This window comes from Budorcas taxicolor, chromosome 5 (assembly GCF_023091745.1).
Source record: "Budorcas taxicolor isolate Tak-1 chromosome 5, Takin1.1, whole genome shotgun sequence".
In the NCBI taxonomy this organism is placed as follows: domain Eukaryota; kingdom Metazoa; phylum Chordata; class Mammalia; order Artiodactyla; family Bovidae; genus Budorcas; species Budorcas taxicolor.
This window is the reverse complement of record NC_068914.1, coordinates 74,692,126-74,713,285: the sequence shown is the minus strand read 5'-3', so window position 1 is coordinate 74,713,285 and position 21,160 is coordinate 74,692,126. Positions and strand designations below refer to the sequence as shown.

General features: G+C 40.9%; 1 protein-coding gene across 1 annotated transcript; it reads right to left on the bottom strand.

Moving 5' to 3' along the window:
- Nucleotides 1-1,924: 1,924 nt before the first annotated feature.
- On the bottom strand, nucleotides 1,925-19,162 carry RACGAP1 (Rac GTPase activating protein 1). The gene is made up of 16 exons (XM_052640668.1): nucleotides 19,078-19,162; nucleotides 14,867-15,069; nucleotides 13,768-13,904; nucleotides 12,774-12,843; nucleotides 11,096-11,149; nucleotides 10,094-10,174; nucleotides 9,599-9,716; nucleotides 8,805-8,935; nucleotides 8,017-8,181; nucleotides 6,208-6,303; nucleotides 5,922-6,120; nucleotides 4,475-4,580; nucleotides 4,168-4,300; nucleotides 3,924-4,059; nucleotides 2,867-2,975; nucleotides 1,925-2,072 (listed from the first exon to the last, which is right to left on the bottom strand). Exons 1-16 carry the CDS (start codon nucleotides 19,160-19,162, stop codon nucleotides 1,997-1,999), a joined length of 1,899 nt encoding a protein of 632 aa, XP_052496628.1. The 3' UTR covers nucleotides 1,925-1,996.
- Between the last annotated feature and the right edge of the window lie 1,998 nt (nucleotides 19,163-21,160).

Below are 21,160 nucleotides of genomic sequence, written 5' to 3'. Positions count from 1 at the left end.
TCACATTATACAATCCATTTGCTTCCTCCAAATTAGTGACTTAAAATGTACCTTGGGGAGATACTACAGAACAGCAAATATGGAGACAGGCCGACACTAAGCTTGCAGAGAAATAAGAAAGACAGCATCTAGGACAAAGTTTAAAAAAAAATCCTAAAAGGTGTGTGTGTGTGTGTGTGTGTGTGTGTGTGTGTGTGTGTGTGTGTGTGTGTGTGTGTGTGTGTGTGTGTGTGTGTGTGTGTGTGTGTGTGTGTGTGTGTGTGTGTGTGTGTGTGTGTGTGTGTGTGTGTGTGTGTGTGTGTGTGTGTGTGTGTGTGTGTGTGTGTGTGTGTGTGTGTGTGTGTGTGTGTGTGTGTGTGTGTGTAAAGGGGGAAAGGGGAGAGGGGACCCATCCTCTGTCAATTTGCTGAGGCAGATGGGCCCTGCTGCGAGAGCTACCACCTCCTGGGAAAAAAGCCAGTAGGTTGCCTCCTCTCTCCACAGTTACATATTAAGCTTGCAACTGTTTACGTTCAATCTCAGATACATTCTGTTCACCAGCTTCAGAGTTCCAAGTGCAGGTGCCCTCCGTTAATCATCCCAGCTCACTCCAGAGGCACTTCCAGCAGTGATGGGTATTCTAGGCAGTCAGCCAGACAGTCGTTTGTGTTTTTCTTCCTTTCTTTTCCCTGCACCATCCTCATCCTTAAAGACTTGTTTAGAAAGTTTGGGTTTTGTTTAAAGTAGTTTCTTCAAATAAGGGGTTAAGAGTCAGGACAAATCCAGGACTTCAGTTTGGACAATGAAGGAGACTGAAACAAAGAAACAAGCTCCTGGTGGTGGGGAAGCTGGGAGGTGGGGAGGGCGGAGGGGAGCAGTGAATGACAGGACACTTTTGGGGAAATATATTTTCTTTAAAAAGGCACTGAAGGTTATCTTCCAGACAAGAAAATCAATCTCACATTCATTTTGAAAAAACTATTTACTTTTTTCCAAATATTATTCCAAATGTCTGTTTTACAGGCCACTATGGGTCAGAAACATTCTATAGAAGGAATCATTTTGATAGGCTTTGTAAACAATTCTAATAGTAGAAAAAGCTCATATTTATCTAGATGTGGCTATGCTCCATAGGAAGATTTCAGCATCCAAAGTGCAAAGACAAAATGACTGTGGCTTTTCTTGCCACTCAAAATATTGACAATCTTCCCTTACAGCCTACTAGTTGGGTGTTAAACAGACGGTACACTGACCTTTAGAAGTAGAGCTCCAATGGACAAGGGGTGGTGGGGGGTGTTAAGCATCAGAATGAATTCAACTTAAGAATAAACTAGCTTTGACCCCAACCAAACCCAATGTCCCAACAGAGGCCCATTAGAAATAAATATAAATTGTAGTATAACTTTTACAAGGTTGTGCCACTTAACACTATTAAACCTAATCAAACCAAATTAAAGCCAAGCACACTCCCATTACTAGTTCAGTCCTCCCCATATCCCAGTTCTATGCAGGCTCCATTGTTACAGCTCAGTTCCTAACGGGGGAAGGGGAATTTCCAAGTTCTTGAAGGAGCCATCCTAAATTCTCTGCCCAAACCTTTCTTTACCCTGCCCCCCCCATTTCCCACCTCAAGACAAGTCAGTCTTACCAAAGAGGCAGGGCCTTCTACCACTAGTCTCATGGAAATTACATCAGAGAAATGTCATTACATGAGGGAATCTGGCTTTAAGCCAAAGGGATGTACCTCCCAGCCTGCAAAAGAATCACAGTGAATTTCATACCCCTGTAAAGATCTCCCATCTAAGAGCTCCCAAACACAGCACAAAGTGTTGATATTACATTACTTGAGGAGAAGGAGAAAGAGATATATATAGTTTCCATAAAACCCCCATGCACAATTAAACTTGATTAAAAGCCTGGAGAATGCTAAAAGCAGTAACGCGGCTGCAGAGTAGAGAGTCCAGGTGCACTCTTCCTCACAGGCAGTCAATGCTGTCAAGCAACAGGAGGCACGACTTCACTTGAGCATTGGAGAAGCAAAAAAGTTGCCTTGTCGTCCTAGGTTGGTGGCAGACTTGCTTTTGCTCCCAAATCTAAAGAAAAAGAAAATGAACTGGAAAAGTACTCTATAAAAAATGATAAATAAACAACTATAACATTACCTGACAATCAACTAAAGTAGGAAACCCTCAGCAACTACTTTGTAAGCCGCTCTCTATCACCTGAGATGAGGGAGGGGAAATACTAAAGACCTTTGCTGCTGCTGCTGCTGAGTCACTTCAGTCGTGTCTGACTCCGTGCGATCCCATAGACGTCAGCCCACCAGGCTCCCCCGTCCCTGGGATTCTTCAGGCAAGAACACTGAAGTGGGTTGCCATTTCCTTCTCTAATGCATGAAAGTGAAAAGTAAAAGTGAACTTGCTCAGTCGCGTCCGACTCTTCGCAACCCCATGGACTGCAGCCCACCAGGCTCCTCCGACCACGGGATTTTCCAGGCAAGAGTACTGGAGTGGGTTGCACTGCCTTCTCCGCTAAAGACCTTTGCTACTACTGCTAAGTCGCTTCAGTCGTGTCCGACTCTGTGCGACCCCATAGACGGCAGCCCACCAGGCTCCCCCGTCCCTGGGATTCTCCAAGCAAGAACACTGGAGTGGGCTGCCATTTCCTTCTCCAGTGTATGAAAGTGAAAAGTGAAAGTGAAGTCACTCAGTCCTGTCCGACTCTTGGCGACCCCAGACCCTTTCAAAAAGGGTATCCTTACAGCTTTTAATGTCGAGCTGCTAGCTAAGATCTAATTTAATTTTTCTTTCAATAAGCTTCAGCATGATGGGAAGATGTCCAAGGAAGTGACCATTTCCTATTTCCTGAGGCAACAAATTCTACATACCTGGGAGTGTTCTTGGTGAGGGTGGAGCGGACTCTCTGCGACAGGGAACTGGATGAAGGAGTCTTGAGGAGCTGATGCTCAGGAGTGGTCACAGGCCCCAGTAAACTCACTTCAATCAAAGGTAAAACATATTTTTAAAGGAGGCGGGGCGGGGAAGAAAGCATTCTCGTAAGGCAACTAGTATTAAGCTACAAATCCTGTTAGACATTAAGAGCTAAGTTTAGAGACCTAGCAAAGTCCCGGGGGTCATTTTTGTCATCATTTTATAACACACCAGTATATTTTTTGAACTATGCAGGCAATGATCAATGAGTAGCTAACATTCGTTTTCTGACTTAAGCCATTCTCAAACTCCAAACTTCACAAATCTACCATCTATTTGATTTTTCCTGTACTAGAAAAAAACAATATACTTCCTTAAAAAGCAACTTGCAATAATAAAAGAACAGGTCTCCGATGCCAGTGAAGTTGGAATGAAACCAGTCTCATACACTTTTGGTGGCGATACAAATTGGCAAAAGCCTTTAAGAAATCAAGTTGGTAAAGCATATCAAGAAACAGAAATGTTTAAAACCTTTATTTCAATTCAGTAATTCCCACTCCAAGGAATTTACCATTAGGAAAAATAAAAAGGTCTATACATATGTTGATGCCATCAGTATATGTAATTATGAAAAACTGAAAAATAAAATCAGTGCCAAATATAGCATATTTAAGTAAATTATAGTTTACAACCATAAAATGATAAATAAGATCATACAGTAACAGAGAAAGTTCTCACAAAATGCTAAATGAAATAAGTACTAATTATATCTAAATTATTGTATCTATATTTATAAAAATATCCATATGGGTAAAGAAAGAACATGGAAAAGTAAAAACAAAGTTAGGATGGCAGAACTGTATAGCTTTTTCTTTAATGTTAGAATTCTCAAAAACATTTTAATTTACTAAAGAATATGTATTTCAAATGGCTCTAGCAAAGGGAAGGAGAGGGCACCCAGCCAAAAACCAGAGAGGGAGTCAGGCCCTTTAAGAAGCGCGCCTTTGGCCTTACCTTTAACATCTGGGGTCTGTGGTGTTGAGAAGGCATTTGAGTTTTCAATGACATGCATGGGGTCAATGTTTTCTTGTTCTACCATCATGAACTGACTCCAGTATTCCAGGGGTAGTGACAGCAGGCGTTCTACCACCTAAAAGCCACCCAACATGTTTGCAAACTGTCAGCACTCAGGGCTTACTTCTCACCAATCTGTCCTGTTTTGTTGTATGAGTTCACGTAACATAACATGCCTGCTTACCTTGGGCTGACGCTTGATGTCCTGTAACATTATCACTGGATCTGGATTGGGTACAGCATGGGCAACTATTGTAGGGCCAAAAATTTTGGCCAGATTGGCAACATCCATTTTAGTGTTTGGGCTCTGAGCCACTCTATGTAGAAGAGCATTAAATTAGAAGACTTGTCCTTCTGCTTAAAAGTAGACCAAAATATAAGATCTACAGGAAAATAATTCACCCTTCACGTTCTTCCCTAACATCCAACCCCCATTCTCTTCCGTGTGGCAAATTCCCAGACTCACAGAGACAAATCTCTGCTCTACTCACCTCTGCAAGTGAATCATGAGGAAAGCTAGGGTGTCTCTGTTGGCCTGGGGCAGCTCACCAACAGCCTGGTACATGGCTGCTATGCTGTTATCGTCATCTGTGATTTCTGTAAATGGAAAGAAAGCACCAAGAGGCCTAGACTTCTTTCCCTTGACAAGAGCTTTTCAAGCTATCGACCACAAAGTCTCATCTATACAGTAAGCTTCTGAAACTTCTGATTAGGTTCATGACTGCATCAGTCTCTAGTTTCATTAACAAGTAGGATTCTGGCCAACAGCTCAATATTAGAAATCAGAACTTTAAAAAAAAACAACTCTTGCAGTTAGGGAGAGCAGCTGGAAACTCATGTTTCCAGGAAGGCAAACGTGTAACTGCAGTTTACAACTATCAAGAAGGTACTTGTTCACAAAACATGTTAAGAGCCTACCAGGTGCCAGGCACTGTTCTAAGCGAGCAGCATCAAGCAGAACTAAACAAAAGCCCTTGCCCCATGCTACTGGAGGAGCCAATCAGAAAGCAAATACCTATCAGGCAGTGATACATATAATAATAAGGCAGGCAAGAAAACTGTAAGTAATGGGAGCTGTTCTTTCTGACCAGCTGGTCAGGTGCTTCTGTGGACAAGCTATCCAAAAAGAAACCTGAAAGAAACAAAGGAGCAAATCCTGAAAATGTCACTCCAGGTTGAGACAACAAGTATGATGGCCTCTAATCGAGTTGGGAGTAAGCTCGGTTATGGTCTAGGAATTGCAAGAATTTCAGTGTAACTGGAAAAGAAAGAAGGAAGGAAGACGTGTTGATGGAAATGATATTGGAGACATAACCAGGGCAAAATCATGTGGGTCTTTGGGGCCTGTTAAGGACTGTGGATTTTATTCTGAGACTTATGAGAGGCTTCTGGGAGATACTGAGGAAAGAAGGGATATCGTCCAATTTAAATTCTGAAAGGACCATTCTAGCTACTGTGTGAAGGTTACACTGTAGAAGGCAAGAGTAGAAATAGGAAAAGCAGTAGGGTCTTCAGCACTCCAGGGTTAAGAGAGGTCAAGACAGCAATAGGAATGACACATTTTAAATCTGAGGTCTAGACAGCAATAGGAATGACACATTTTAAATCTAAGGCATGTTTACAAGGCTTCTGCTGATGAGATGCGCCAATGGATTAAATGTAGGGCACGAGGTGAAGAAACCAAGGGTGGCTCCAAGCTCAAAAGGATAACCTAGAGCTTGACCAAAAACACAACAGAAAGTAACGACCAAAAAACCTGTTAGGACCCTATACAGTTCAGACAGAAGAGCACAGGGAACACGGAAGAGTTATGCATCCATCACAGTATCTGAGCACTGTACTTCAGGCACTGCACCCGGCAAGGGACGAAACAGGAAACAGAAGCGCCGAACCTCCTGGCCCCACGGGCTCACATTTAAGCATTAAGATCTGCCCCACCTGCTGCATCCATAAAGGCCTTGTTTAGCCGAAAGGTCAGAAGGGGTTCTTTGAGGTTTCGAAGGAAGTCTTTCAGGAGGCTACAGATAGCATGGATGTCATCCACTTTGCTGAGGAGGGGTACAGTTTTCACTCTGAGGAATTTCTCTTTTAGCTCTTTTACTGTCCGGTCACAGCCTGAGATCCGATACAGGCCTGTCTGTTATCAAGATGACACTTTCAATTAAAAACCTCTTAATTACTGATGCAAATAACAAACTCACCCTCTCCAAGGGTAGACTCTTACCTCAGTCAGTCCTCTTTGCTCAATCTCATTTACACAGTGGACAACAATTGACGGTATCATTGGAGAAGTCTGGGACACATAATCTGCCAGCATTCCCTGAAAAAGGCGAGTTTAAAGTTATTATTTATACCACTTAGACTAGCAGATGAAGACCAATGGGAAGAGCCATCCCCAGACTAATACTGAGGCTGGGACACCATGCCTACTTTAAAATTCCTCTTCCCAAAGCATAAATAAGACTAGAGCCGCTCAATTATTCTTCCTACCTCTACACCAGGACTGATTTATGGTCACATGTGCCACACTCTCGCATGAACAAGTAATAAGATCACTGGCTACAACTCCACCCCTGCTCCTCTTACAGTCAAGGGCATCAGAAAGAAAGCAATAATGAGATTACATGTGTGGAGTGTAACATAAACTAAGTTACTACTCTTAAAAATCTGTTCTATCCTGTAATTACTCTTAGTAAGAAAAATTATTGAATACAACTCAGTTGACTATGACACACACTGATCTGTAGGAGAGAACTCCATGGCTCTATAGTACAGAAAATCTGTAAAAAAAAAAAACCACATGCATGGATAAAAACTCTTAAGATTAAAGGACTTCCCTAGTAGTACAGTGGATAAGAATCCACCTCCAGTGCAGGGGACATGGGTTTGATCCCTGGTCTGGGAAGATTCCACATGCCACAGAGCAACAAGGCCCACGCGCCACAACTGCTGAGACTTACGGGCATAAAGTCTGTGCTCCACGACGAAAGAAGCCCGTGTACCACAACAAAGAGTAGGCCCACTCACTGTCAACTAGAGAAAGCCCTCGAGTAGCAACAAAAACCCAGAACAACCAGAAAAAAAAAAAAGATTAAATGGGAATCATGCATTAAAAGAAAAAAAAAAAAAGATTAAAGAAAAGTAACATTTGATTTGCTGGAGGCTGAGTAGCAGCTCAATCATTTTGTTTTGATTCTTGCTAATGTTGCTTCTAATAATAATTTCTTAATGAACTGAATCAAATTTTAGAAATGAATCTAATCTTAACAGCCTAGTATGGAATATCTCTAACATAAGAGAAAGAATATTCAAAGATGAAATTATATCATGGCTGGGATTTGCTTCAAAATAATTCACTGAACAGGGTCAGGAGAAGATGGAGGTATTAACAAATCAAGACTGGACATGAGTCAGGGATCATGAAAGCTGAATGATAAGAACCAGGGTTAGTTACACTCATCTCTCTACTTTTGTATATGTTTGAAATTTTACAAAAGTAGATGGGATGGGGATGGGAAGGAAGAGAAGAATAGGAAGCGAAAGGAGGGAAGGGAGAAGGAAAAAGGAAGAAAATAAGGAAAGGGAGGGAAAGAGGAAGGGGAAGGGAGGGGAAGAAAAGGAAGAAGAATTTGGTTTAGAAAAGCTACTAATCAGACAGACAAACCCAAACAGGATTCTTCAAGTTAACATTTTATAATTTCTATTCACTATTTGAGGGAGGAAATGTACATGGCATCAATAATTTTTGAAAAAAAATGACCATAAGCTTTTAAAGGGCTTCTCTGGTGGCTCAGAGGTAAAGAATCCACCACGACACAGGGTCTATCACTAGGCTGGGAAGATCCCCTGGAGGAGGGTATGGCAACCCACTCCAGTCTTCTTCCCTAGAGAATCCCCACAGACAGAGGAGCCTGGCGGACTACGGTCCATGGGGTCACAAGGGGTTGGACAGACTGAAGCGTCTGAGCACAGAGGCTTTTTAAAGCTAACAAAGTCATAACACAGTGAGGGCTCCCACAGGTCATATACATACTTCTCCAATCTTGACAGGTGTCCCTGTCAGGGTAGGAATACAGGGAAGCGGACAGCGGTCCCGACATTCTGGATGAGAGACCACACGACAGTCTCGACACTTCAGAGACAGCTTGCCAAATTTTATTCGCTTTCCACATGGTACACAAGATTCGGGTTTAATAACCTGAGGATGAAACAGGGAATGGTATGAATTAGAACATTTATCATCAATCCACATTTATTAAGCACTTAGCATGTGCCCAACAGCTTTCTCATCCCTTTACACATATTTTTTACTTGTGTAATTCTCACAATAATCCTATAGGTTTTTTTTTTTTTTAAGATAAGGAAACAAGCAAAAAGAGGCTAAGTAATTTGCAAAGGGATCACCATACACTAGTGGAAAGAAACTGCTGGCAAGGAGTCAGAAAACCTCTATGTTAAACTCTGCTACTTACTGTCCTGTGGCTCAAACAAGTCAGTTAAGGCCTCTGTGCCCCTGTCAGTTTGCTTGGATTTTTACCAGAAATCAAATGGGACAAAGTTAAGACGTGCCATATTCAAGCATGAACTGTAAATACATATCATGATAAAGCAAACACTGCTTCTGAAAAGTTGCTTTCTTTTACTATCACTCACAGAATGGAAAGATACACACCCTCTCTAACCCTGGAGAGGGGGATGAGGAGGAAGGAAATTTGACATTTAACTTTACAACACTAAATATTTAAATTTGTGATTAGCAAATATTACGCCCACCGTTAAAAAATTAGATGTGTCCCAAAGCAGCAGCAGCCCCAGCTTTACCGTCTTAGAGACGAAGTCGTGCAGGCGCATCCCCCCATTGCTCTGCGGAGTGCTGGAGCCGTCTGTTTCGGTTTTTGGCTCTGGCTGCCTGCTGCTCAATGTGGAGTCACTGTTCCAAGGCTGTAAAGTACCTAGAAAACAGACAACTCCAAGCTTTGTGTCTTAGATATTTCGTTCCTTCTGAATTTTTTTTGCCGTACCCTGTGGTTTGTGAGACTTAGCTCCTCAACCAGGGACTGATCCCAGGGTCCTTGGCAGTGAGAGTGCGAAGTCCTAACCACTGGACCGCCAGGTAATTCTCTCGTCTGAATTTTAACCCCAATTCTAATATAACCAGTAGGGACTTCCCTGGCAGTCCAGTGATTAAGAATCTCCCTTCCAGTGCCAGGGGACATGGAAAGGAAACATGTCTTCCATGTTGGGAAACATCCCACATGCTACAGGGGAACTAAATAGCCTGTGAGCCACAACCAAAGAAATGTACATGCTGCAACAAAGATCCGACACAGCCAAATATACAATATAACTAGTAGATAGCCAGGAATCTATAGCACCCAGAAGTGAGCTATGCAACACAGTTTCCAGAGAAACAAGTTACACACCAGCGGTGGAGGTCAGGCTAGCAAGCCAAAGCAGGGCATGACGAAAACAGGGCTCTGTTCCCCAGTAAGAAGCAGTAAAGTGAACGACCTGAAACATCCAGCCCCTGCCTCATGAGGGTTCTAAGAAACCAGTTCTCCCCGGATTTCACCAGTTGTTTTTACATAGGCAATTCAGCCACAAACCCAGCGGACCTGTTTTCCTTCGGCTCCGGGTCCAATATGGCACGGTCTCAATAGTGGACACAGCCTCGATGGGCCCGCCATCATTGGGAACAGTCACTGTAGTTTTAGCAACTATGGATTCATTTCCCTGAAACAAAGGCAGTAATGAGGGACGGATAAATCTAATTTCCCTTCTACTATGGGTGGTTTGGTGTAGTTAAAAAATTCCTGAGTCTTAGTAAGGACTTAAGCCCCCAGCCCCAAATACTCTTGAAGTTGAAATCTAATACTTTCAATAAAAATACAGGTCACAGGGGTATACATGCAAGCAACTGAGAACAAACATGAAGCTGATGTTGTTTACTATTCTATTCACATGGATAAGGATCCTAGTACAGAGAAAATTTTTCACTAAACAGCTCTTTCGAAATAACACTGCAATGTTGACTTGGGATTTTTTATGCTTGGGGCCACTACACTTTGCTATGTTCAAGACCACAATTCTCTCAGCCTAGTTATTCTTACTTGGTCTGCAGTGGAGCCAATGGAACGCGTTTTCTTTACAGGTCCAGGTGGACCATCCACGAACTGTCGGCTATTCGAGCGCTAGAAATGGGGCAAAAACCAAGAACTTTAGTGTCAGATAGGAGATCTGAAGCACGAAAAATAAAATTATTCCATTAGACAACTTGGATGCAAGTCCTAGGTACCAGGGCTGCAGGAAATAACAATGTGCTCTCTCTCACAGCCTATTTCCACAAAAACGCCCTGAATGCCCTAGAAGAACAAGCAAGCTTTGGAAAAATTTAGATGGCAGCACCAGAATAAGTAGAGTGTAATCCTATCTAAGGACATGAAGTCCTAGAAACATATTAAGGTCCCTAAACAAGCACAGATAGATCTCTGTATATCCCATTATACACACATTTCATCTGAAACTTATATTAGAGCACAAAAGTTCTGCATAAAAATTCATATGACATCTCAAAACAAACTTAAATAGATCCTTTTCCTCTCCATGAATGAACTTAAATCAGCTAAGAATAGTGAAACAGGCAGGACAGGATTCTGTCCTGAGTTTACTACCTCTGCTCCTGCTGCTGCTAAGTCACTTCAGTCGTGTCCAACTCTGTGCGACACCATAGACGGCAGCCCACCAGGCTCCCCCGCCCCTGGGATTCTCCAGGCAAGAACACAGGAGTGGGTTGCCATTTCCTTCTCCAATGCATGAAAGCGAAAAGTAAAAGTGAAGTCGCTCAGTCGTGTCTGACTCTTAGTGACCCCATAGACTGCAGCCTTCCGGGCTCCTCTGTCCATGGGATTTTCCAGGCAATTACTACCTCAGGGAACATCAATACTGCCCCCACCCCCAACATGGATTCACTTGTAATATGTGTTTAACACCAGCTAGAGCAACATGTCAGGAATGTAGCACAATGGCAACATTTCGGAGGAAACTCTTTTATTGCTACTAAGTAAAAAAAGACACACACACACAAACCCAAAAGTAAACAAAACCATACATACCCTCTTTTCTCTCTTCTTCAGTTTCAAAGTCTTTACCAAAGAAGAATCCCAATCCTGTTGACAATTATACTGTATTAATTTCCTTCTTTGGTTAGGCCTCCCCTAAATCCTATGCAAATACACTTACAGAAAATTTTAAAAACCTCCTGAGTCTGAGTATCTAACTCACAATTCTCAAATGTTATAGCCATAGTGCTGTGGTAAGTGAACATGCCTTCTTTCCAAAATTGAAGCTATTATAATAGAATCAGGAATCAATACCACAGAGGTAAGAAAAGGTTAAAGAATCAACTTCTGTCGTGGTTATCTTCAGTACCTGGTCCTTTGTTTCTGATTATTTTTGTAATTAGTTTTAGAACTCACAGAATGGTGGGCACTATACTAATGGTTCAGATGTGATCCTCGCTCATAAGGGACTGCTACCATCTAATCCGATGTTCTATACAAGGTAGCCACTTTAAAAGTTCTAGTTTAGAATTCACATCTCTCGATCATCCTTCCTCCTTGGGCCCTAAAAAAGTGTTCATTTGTCTTCCACTGTGGTCTAGTTTTACTTCACTCACTTCAACCGTTTGCATTCATCTTCAGTAGCTACCTATGACCTCCTGACCCTGATAGTCTCTGAAAACACAAAACCCCTAAACAGTTGTATATATTATAGCTTAGCTAAATAAATTTAACCTTTCCAATTTATGGTCAAGTAATTTAGCTACTGGTTGTTTGACTCAGCTTCAGTTACAACAGATATTACACCAGAGGTCTAGCTCTAAAATCAGCTAGAAATATATTCTAGTTTTATTACAAATCCCAAATTGTGTCATTCCTTATTCCCAAAAGGCAATACCTAATATTAATATTTACAAAAGAGCAATTACTGCCCTAGTCAAACTCTGAATTTGGACAGAAAACTCTTAGTCTATGTAACAAGCAGTTGTCATTTGTTTTGCTATCATCAAATGACCAACTACCAATAACCTCCTGACTTATTGTTTTGTTTGCTAGCTTTCCACCAGTCAAAGAGGAAAGCTACAGAAACCATAAGCTGCAAGTCTCTGGAACAAAGACTGAATATCAGGGTATGACCTCTTATGCAGAAACCCCACCATACATTACAAGAAGGGTGCTGCCCCACAACAGCAGGGCAACAAAGGGCTCAGACAGGTGAACCACTGCTCATCAAGGTATTATCTAGTGCCTGGAAACTTTCATCAGCCTTTGGGCTAAAGTTCAAGGCACTGGTTTCCTTCTAATTGTGAAGTATGACTAAGTTTTCCTCAAGAACTAATTTAATTTAGAAATAAGGCACACATCTACTCTAGCCAAGAGCAGCAAATAAAGCCTGCCTGGATAGAGTCTTGATAATTTTTTTCCCCCCTAGCTGGGGTTTTAAAAAGTCAAGATGTAATAACCAATTAGTATAGGCAGCTCACAGATTCATTAAATAAATTTAACCTCATGCCAAATCCCAAATTCCATATTCTCACTTCCAAAGGCTAAATATATAAGCCAATTTCTTTCAGGCTTGTGTGTATTTATATTTTTAAAAGCTAGTCATTATCTATAACATATCAACTAATAAAATAGTAACAAGGGAATTTCAGAAGAGGACAGAAGAGAGATTCCTGACGGAGCAGGGTTAAGAAAAATAGATAATTCTCAGAAATCAAGTGTTCATTACCAGGGATTCATCGGTCTTGTCAAAGCTGATATCGGATAAAATGGAACCAGATTCATCAATGGTTGACAGTCTAGATGAGTGAAATAGTAGTTAGAAACAAGACTGTGGAAAGTAAAATCCACCATCACCGGAAAAAGTCACACTGGTCAGGTAACATCAGCAATCTCACAGCAGCATCTTCCCTGTGGAGATAACTACAAGCTCAACCCCTAGCTGTGGTCGGCCGCTTTTTACAGTTTTCAAGGGGGACTATGTGTATGTGTGTGTGTGCACACATGCAGCACAGTTGCTATTTCAGCAAAGGTCTCATAACAGCAGTTGAAAGTTACAGTCGGGGTATAGGTGCTATTTCCTGCTGAGTCTATACTACAGGCTGCTAGAAAGTCACAAGGCAGAAGAGTAAAGTTCAGTTTGATCCCAACTATGGTTGTTTTCTACAAGAGAGAGAATTACCCAGCATTAGCTTTCTAACAAATTAAGCCCGTAGATCTTCTTAGTTATAAAGATTCCCATAAAACAACCAGACAACAAAATAAATAGCTCAAAGAGTGCTGACCTTTCCCTACGTATTGTATTGGGGGTGTTAATTCAAAGCTTGGCTGAGACTATTTTAAATAGTGGTGCAGTAGAACCAAAACTATCATCTGGTCTTGGCTCACAGAGGGTCTTTCTTAACCAGAACTACGAGAGCTCTCTAGAGAGCCAACACTGCAAGTATTGCCACTTCCACCTTTAGGTTTCTTAGCAATGGGCAGGATTATTGATGTTGGTGCAATTGTGCACCAACGTCAAATTTTACCCTTAATGAAAAAACCTAAGATAAAAAAATAAAACGGGAAGCCCCTGCACCTTTATTTCCCACCCAGCCTTCCTCCAAAGTCTTTTTCTGTTTTATTTAGCACACATTCCAAAAGCAGTATATCTAAGAGTTTAGACAGCAAGAACGTCTGAGAGCTGTGTTCCTGTGATCAGGTAACAGATGCAGTTCCCCCACCTTTTGTTCCCAGCGTTGCCACTGGATGGGTGGCCTCTGTTGAGAAAAGCCAGAGCTGATTTTTGCTCTTCACTTAGTTGGATGCTGCCAGATGTATCACACATGAGCATCTCTCGAATCAGCTGAATCTGTCTTTCCTACAGACCAAAGCAGAGTAAAACGTCCTAACTAACCAGGGGAGAAAGCGTCACCTTAAATTTATGGGACAGGCAGACCAGGAGACATTAAAATACAGCATTATGCAAATGAGCCTCCAGGAAGGCTGCTACACCAATAGCATATTAATTCACATCAAGCCCAGATTGCGTCTCTGATTTCTGACTGGTAAAATGAACTCTATCTAGAATAGTGAGGTTTCTGCTACAAGACTTTTGGATCAAACCGCTAATTCAAGAGAAGAGAGGACTGCAAAATCAGAGTCCCAAAATAGATTTCACAGAGCAAAAACACGTTAGTGTCATCTTATCAGGACAATTATTGGCTTCTACAGATCAAAGCAGCCACCCACCTTTCTAAATGGTGGAGCAAAATGCATTAAAATGGATACAAAGCTGTGATGCACTGGAACCGGACGATTTGAGCCTGCTGAGGTGCCTAACAGTATGCCAAGATGGATCAGTCCCTCCTAGGAAGGGCTTCCTTTGAACCATGACCCACCCTGGCACATCAGAATGACAGTGCTCTATGTCCCAGTGCTCACACTGGTTGAACACAGCTAGCCCTTTCATCCTAAATTAAGAGCCGCAATGAAGACTTAAGAATTGTCCTGCTTATATCAATGACAAAGTACTAGCCATTACTATCTTACATGAGGATGTTCTAGGTAGCATTGATAATCAACAATAAGAAATAGATCAAATATGCTAGGATTTCCCTGCCTTTCCCCTAATTCTTGAAATTCTCATTTGGAATCTGCATATTAAATAAATGTTTAAGATCTAAAGGAGAAAAAAATTTTTTAAATTTAAATTTCAACCTATGAAAAATAGTATTTCTAGTTACAATTTCAGCTCCAATCATGGAAAAACTGCTTCTAATTTAATGAAGAAGAAACTGGGCACCCCCACCATCACAGTGCTAGCAGAAAAACAATACACACCAGCTTCTCACAGTCAGCCTCAGCTCGCTGTCTCCGTTTGATCTCTACATCCACCTGATTGCGCGCATGTTTCAGTTTAACATCCAGAGCACTACGCTCAGTCTCTGCTTTCATCAAAAGATCCTTGTATTTGCCCAGCTCGTGGTCTGTTCTCTGCCACTTTTTACGAAAATCTTCAAAGTCCTTTGCCAACTGGATAAATTCTAAGAAAAGGGGGAAAGTTTAATAATTCAAGCACCAAACAGAGTATAAATGCTGTAATATATGAGTCCTCCAGTTAGTTTTACTCCAAATGCATAATTAAGGGACCGGCTGAATTATGGGCAAATCCAGCTGAAAATAACCAGGAGCAGATCCTGGATATTTGTTCATCACTCTGGTCAAGAGTTTTGTGAGGAGCAACTCCTATTCCAATAGGCCACTTACTTTTGGCTTAGCCAGTGGCATCTGCTATGGAATAAGTAACTCATTAGTCACCTGGCTCCAGATGTAACACTAACAGTGAAAGCATCTGAACAGAAGGCAATCAAAGCAGGATACCTTTGGGGCAGCTGTCATGCACCAGGACAGTTAGGCCATAAAACAAAAGCAGCCTCCTTTAGAGTCACATGTTGCTGCACCAAAGAGGCGTTAAACAGCACATTCAAATGTAACTGCTGTAATATGCTCCAGTAGATGTAGATTAATATTACAGATGTCTAGGCCGCAATCGCATTCAGCTGTATAATTACACAAATATTGATTTGAAAGTAAAGAGCCAATTTGCTTTTGCTGTTTAACACAGCCCTGAAGGGTATGTAAACATTCCAGGTGGAAAGACACAGGAAGAGAAGATCATACTAGCTTTGGATGACTCACTGATAAGAGGAATGTGGACTCTCTTCAAATGTCTGCAAAGGAAGCATCTCTTCCAAGGCAGCACCTCAAAGCATGACAACCCTGGTGGCATCCATTCTTATCACCTGCAAAGACTACTGCAAAGACAATTCTACAATGCCTTGCTGCTGCTGCTGCTAAGTCGCTTCAGTCGTGTCTGACTCTGTGCAACCCCATAGACGGCAGCCCACCAGGCTCTCCCGTCCCTGGGATTCTCCAGGCAAGAACACTGGAGTGGGTTGCCATTTCCTTCTCCAATGCATGAAAGTGAAAAGTGAAAGTGAAGTCACTGAGTCGTGTCCAACTCTCAGCAACCCCATGGACTGCAGCCCACCAGGCTCCTCCGTCCAATGGCATTTTCCAGGCAAGAGTGCTGGAGTGGGGTGCCACTGCCTTCTCCGCTACAATGCCTTACTATTCTAGTTAACCTCAATGTGTCTCTAAGCCATCACTCCACCAGCATCGTGGAGGAACTTTCCGAGGTGTACATCTGCTGCTGGTCAAATTAACCCAGTTTACAGTGGAAACTAGGCCAAATTCACACAAAGCTAGCAGATTCTCTGGTAATAAGGGAGGCTTTCCTATTCGAATTTAACATAAGAGCATAGAAATAATATAGTGCTTTTTAAAAGGAATTTTAATTATTTGACCAAATTTCAAACTTACAAATTAGAATAACAGTTCAATCTAGAGAAACTGATTCTGAAACACAAGTAAACAGGTTTTTAGTCAACAAGAGTCTAGCAAAATAGGATATTATGACCTAGTTATCTTACATAATACAAATATCAAGGATCTCAAAAAGTAAAATATATTATTACAATTCAAATAGTTGTAAATGATATACTGGTTTAGTTAACAGTTTAGAACCCATTACTAAGGGGCTTTTTTCTCCTTAACTGTAAAAGAAAACAATATATCCTTTTGCAACTTTAAATATTTCAAAATTATAGATTCACAAAGAAAAAGTTTAAAAACAAGAGCTGGTTCTTAGTCACATTTACTTTCACGATTCACCAAGCAAGGAACTTATTGTTTGCATATTTTCAATGTAATACTTCCCTTTTTCAAAAATAAAGAACAGGAAACACACTTTCCATAGTTTAAAAGCTTTCTAGTTCTACACTGTGGTCAGTGTTTCTAAATACAGTGCTGCCTACACACTCAACTATTTCCTGAATTGAAAAACAATTTAAGAATGAAAAGATTTTTCACTTGACCTAATTTGCTGGTTAGCTTTGTTCTTTAGGATACTCTTGAAAAGTCTTATTTGGGGTTTAATTCCCATTCATTGTTAAATGGCATATATTACAGATCTAACTGAATTGGACAATGGAACTGAAACCAAATAAAGTATCAGTTCATTTAAAGGAAGGCATTCCTATTTTAATACAAATGATTAAATATTTGTTTATATTAGACCAAAACCAGAGCATCTGCATACATGACTAAGATATTACTATACAAAAAAAAAGGAATGAAGTTACTATGATGAAAAGCAAGAGTAAGGAGTCAGGGGACAATTAGGCATGGGAAGAATTCCTAGGGTCTAAGACGATAACAGACTAGAGTGGTTGCAGTAAAGGAGATTCTAGAGTCTAGAAGACATTAAGTCATTTTAGTTCCTCAAAAGCCAACATACCAAGTTAGGGATTCAGAGAGGGTACAAAATGTACCTCTACTTTGTAACAGAAATTAAGGAAAGACGGAAATTTACTTATAAAATAAAGGTTCCTGTAAGAATAAATATCTTGTATTTTTACAGCATATTTTTTCCATAGGTATTTATTTTCACAACTTAGTATCTCATTTATCTCCAAATCCTTGTGGCAAAATTCCTATCTCACAGACAGAAATAACAGTTAAAAGCCAGCACTAGTTACCGAGACTCCAAACCTCAAATTCCTCCCTCTGCCCCCACATGCCATCAGCTGCCTCCTCCTAGAGATCTTAGTATCACAGCCTTTTCTGCCCATTTCCATGCTCACAATCATCACTCCAGTTAGGGCTCCACAATGCCTCTTTCCTGAGCTAGAGCAACCACCTAATCAGCCTCACAGCCTCCACCTCTAATGCAGCCGCCACCTCTGGCAGGGTAACCTTCCAAAAGCACGGCTCTGATTAAGTCATTCCCCGCTTACTCTTATTCACCTCACATCCCACATCCTCTTGCCTCCACTCAGATGTCTCCCTTAACACTCAATGACCTCTTTTAACTCTGTCTGTTGGGATCCTACCCTATATCCAATTGAAGGCTCAAGTCAAACCCTAGTTTTTTCCATGGAGTCATTTAGTCATCCCTTTCCCTCTACATGTGCTAGAAGTTGTGACAGGGTCTCACTGAATATGGGCTGACTAAACCTGAATTTTAAGATCTCTTCCCCACTGGACTCCAAAGCAATCTGTCTTCTGAGATGATGTGACCTCAAAGAAAAGCCTAATTAGTATGCCATCATGGTTACTGAGTCGGTACCAGATGACAAGGTCACACAACAGTTATTAGAGAAAAGAGAATATTGTTTTGAAAGGGCTGTAAGTAAATGAAAGCTATTAAAAGCATGAATCAAATTAAAGAAAGCACTGAATGGCACAAGCAACACACCACAGTAAGTGCTATGAAGATTCTTAAGACCTAGTTCTTGCATTACTTTTATACCAATGAGACTGACTTAGCAGCAACACCCACTGAATTAGGTATTCATGAGAATCTGAAATAGGAGAGGATGGTAACACAAAGAAAAGCTGGTAAAGAATAATTCCCTTAGATCACCTAAGTCAGAGCTATCAGCTCCACCTTTCTTTGTCACTAATCTACTTCCCGGAAGACTATTCTATCACCACCTCCTTTGCCTCCCTAGCTCTCCACCCAACCTCAAACCTTTATTACTAAGCATCAAATATATGAAGTAGGTGAAAGCAGATGGATTGTCCTTCCTTCAAGAAGAAATTATGTCATTTTTCTCCTTTCCAATTGAAAATGTTTTATAGAACATAGGGAAAACCTCAGATAAAAAATGTACACAACTAACTCCTCTAATGAAAAAAGGCCCAGTTTGTTATACAAAAATGAAACTGGAAACTAATGCCAACAATTTAGTAAAAAGAGAACTTTAATAACGAAAAAATCTGAGTAAAACCCATTTAAAAATAACCACAGGAAAAAAAAAAAGTGACCATTTAGAATCCATGTCCATGAAACTTTGATCACAAATAACTGACCGTTGTTTTTTTTTTTAGGTAACTCAAAATGAAAAACAATTTTGCTTGGCTATGGAGAAAGCCCAAATCTGAAATCTGTTTTTTCTTTTCTCACAGGCCAGCTCAGAATGACTTACGGAGTTCATTTCCTTCACTGAGAATCTCCACCCGGCGTACAAGCTGCTCAAACAGATTCCGCATATTCAGCATTGTGGTATCCATCTTTCTGCCAAGAAATCAAATATACATTAGGGGTCCTGCCATCTCCCTCAGACAAAAGATTCAGTAGCAATCCAGCACAGTGATCAGTGACTAACATCTGGACTCATCCATGTGTAAGCCACCACTATGAGAATCTCAAGTCAACAGCTGATGCTTTGTGTAATCCTTATTATAAAAACAAAGTGAGAATGTTTAAGACTCATTTGAAAATTACAAAAGCATTTCAGTCCCCTGAATATAACACCCCTTCCTGCCTGCTTCTTTTCCTCCACTCTGAATCACTTTGGAGCTGAGAAGAAAGCAATCAGGGACAAGCACGTCAGTTTATTACTAGGTGATCAACTGCTTAGGCGACCCTAATCGTTAATATAACGTTTCTGCCACTTGAATCCTGCTGTACTTTGAAGACTTTCAATGTAACTTAAAAGGTTTATTTTTATTTTCACTTTCAGCTAGTACCCATGTGGCAACTGCCTTTTAAAACGCAGGACATGGTCAGCACATTTCCTACCAACGGCACAGACGACGTCACACGAGCGATTAAGTGGGGAAATCGCCAGCTCAGCAGCACAAGAATTATTTCTGTAATGCAGGGCTCTCTGCTGGACTGCGTGCAGGGACTATGTCTAATAAATTTATACTAAGTATAGGCAAAGGATTATGTTGTACCACATTCTGGCATCAAGGAGACAATACACCACCTTCACAGCTAGAAGGGCAAAGGAAAAATCATTTGCTACTGTGTTCTGTAATAGTGAATTTCAAGCTTCATATTTCCCCCCTAAAGACTTGCTGATATTACATTAAAAATGGTGTCCTTACAGGCAGTTCTGTTTCAAATAGACTTTAACTGGGAACACTTTGAGGAAATAATATCTTCATTTAACAGTTGAGAAAGAAAGACATCAGTGCGATGTTATGAAAATTATCAAGGAAATGAAATTAAACAATCAAATTTCATTTGAAACTTGAACGTCCTCTGAAACACCATTAAAGGCTTCTTCTTATGTTCTCCTAATCATCCCTTGAACGCTCTAGTCCAGGTCCTCTTTCATGCAGCTAAATAGAATTTTAAGAGCTCTTTAACGAAGGATTAGTAACTTTACAGTGTTTGTAACATCGTACTATAAGCTAAGAGGGCAAGAAAGGGGAGGGAAAACCAAGGGAAAAAGAAATATATAAACATTAAGATATTTTCTATTAAATGCTACAGAATTATTCATTTGTACTTGTACAATGATTGCTCTAATAGCAAAAAAGCTTTCAATTCTAAGCTTGGATGCAATATACACCTGAATCAGGGCCGGAAACCAAGATTTTTCAAATGGCAATGTTTCTGTTCCAAGCTACATAATAATCACAGCAAGCTGCTAAGCAACCAGACCAACAAATTTATTACAAAGCTCTTTCTCTAAACTAAAAACAAAACTAAAAGACTAGTATTAAAACTGGCAGGAGAAGATGCAGAAGTCACAGAGATGCCCATGGGTTTTAACAATATGACCAAAAAAAGGCAAATACATCTCTGTGCTACAGGACAGAAACAGGGATAGGGCGTTCAGTAGCCTATTCAAATGAATTCCTTTGGCTCCCAATAAAAATGAAAGTCGGTGGTCAGTTTTAATGTGGGGTATTATTCGTGTCTATCATCTCTTCCCTCATCTGTATAATCTGAGAATGTACCAGAGTGAGCTCAGTACACAGAAAAACTTCTACTTCACTAGGAATGCAGAAAAGGTTCAATCCCTGGGTTGGGAAGATTCCCCTGGAGGAGGAAATAGCAATCCACACCAGTATTCTAGCCTGGGAAATCCCATGGACAGAGGAGCCTGGCGGGCTACAGTCCACGGGGTCGTAAACAGTCAGACCCGACTGAGCACACTAGCAGGAAAGGAAAACCTGACAGTGCAACCAGAATACTGAAAACTGGTTATTAAAAAAAAATTCAGAGGACTTTTACAACTTAAATGACAACAATCTGATTCTCCGTCCCTTTTA

Bases quoted from the DNA above. Each gene is read 5' to 3' on its own strand.
- RACGAP1 (XM_052640668.1), bottom strand. From the start codon at position 19,162: ATGGATACCACAATGCTGAATATGCGGAATCTGTTTGAGCAGCTTGTA. The intron at 6,304-8,016 runs GTATGTATATGA...CGCCTTTTTCAG, and splicing joins CACCTGTCAAGATTGGAGAA to GGAATGCTGGCAGATTATGT. The intron at 2,976-3,923 runs GTAAGGCCAAAG...CTTTGATTGAAG, and splicing joins ACAGACCCCAGATGTTAAAG to TGAGTTTACTGGGGCCTGTG.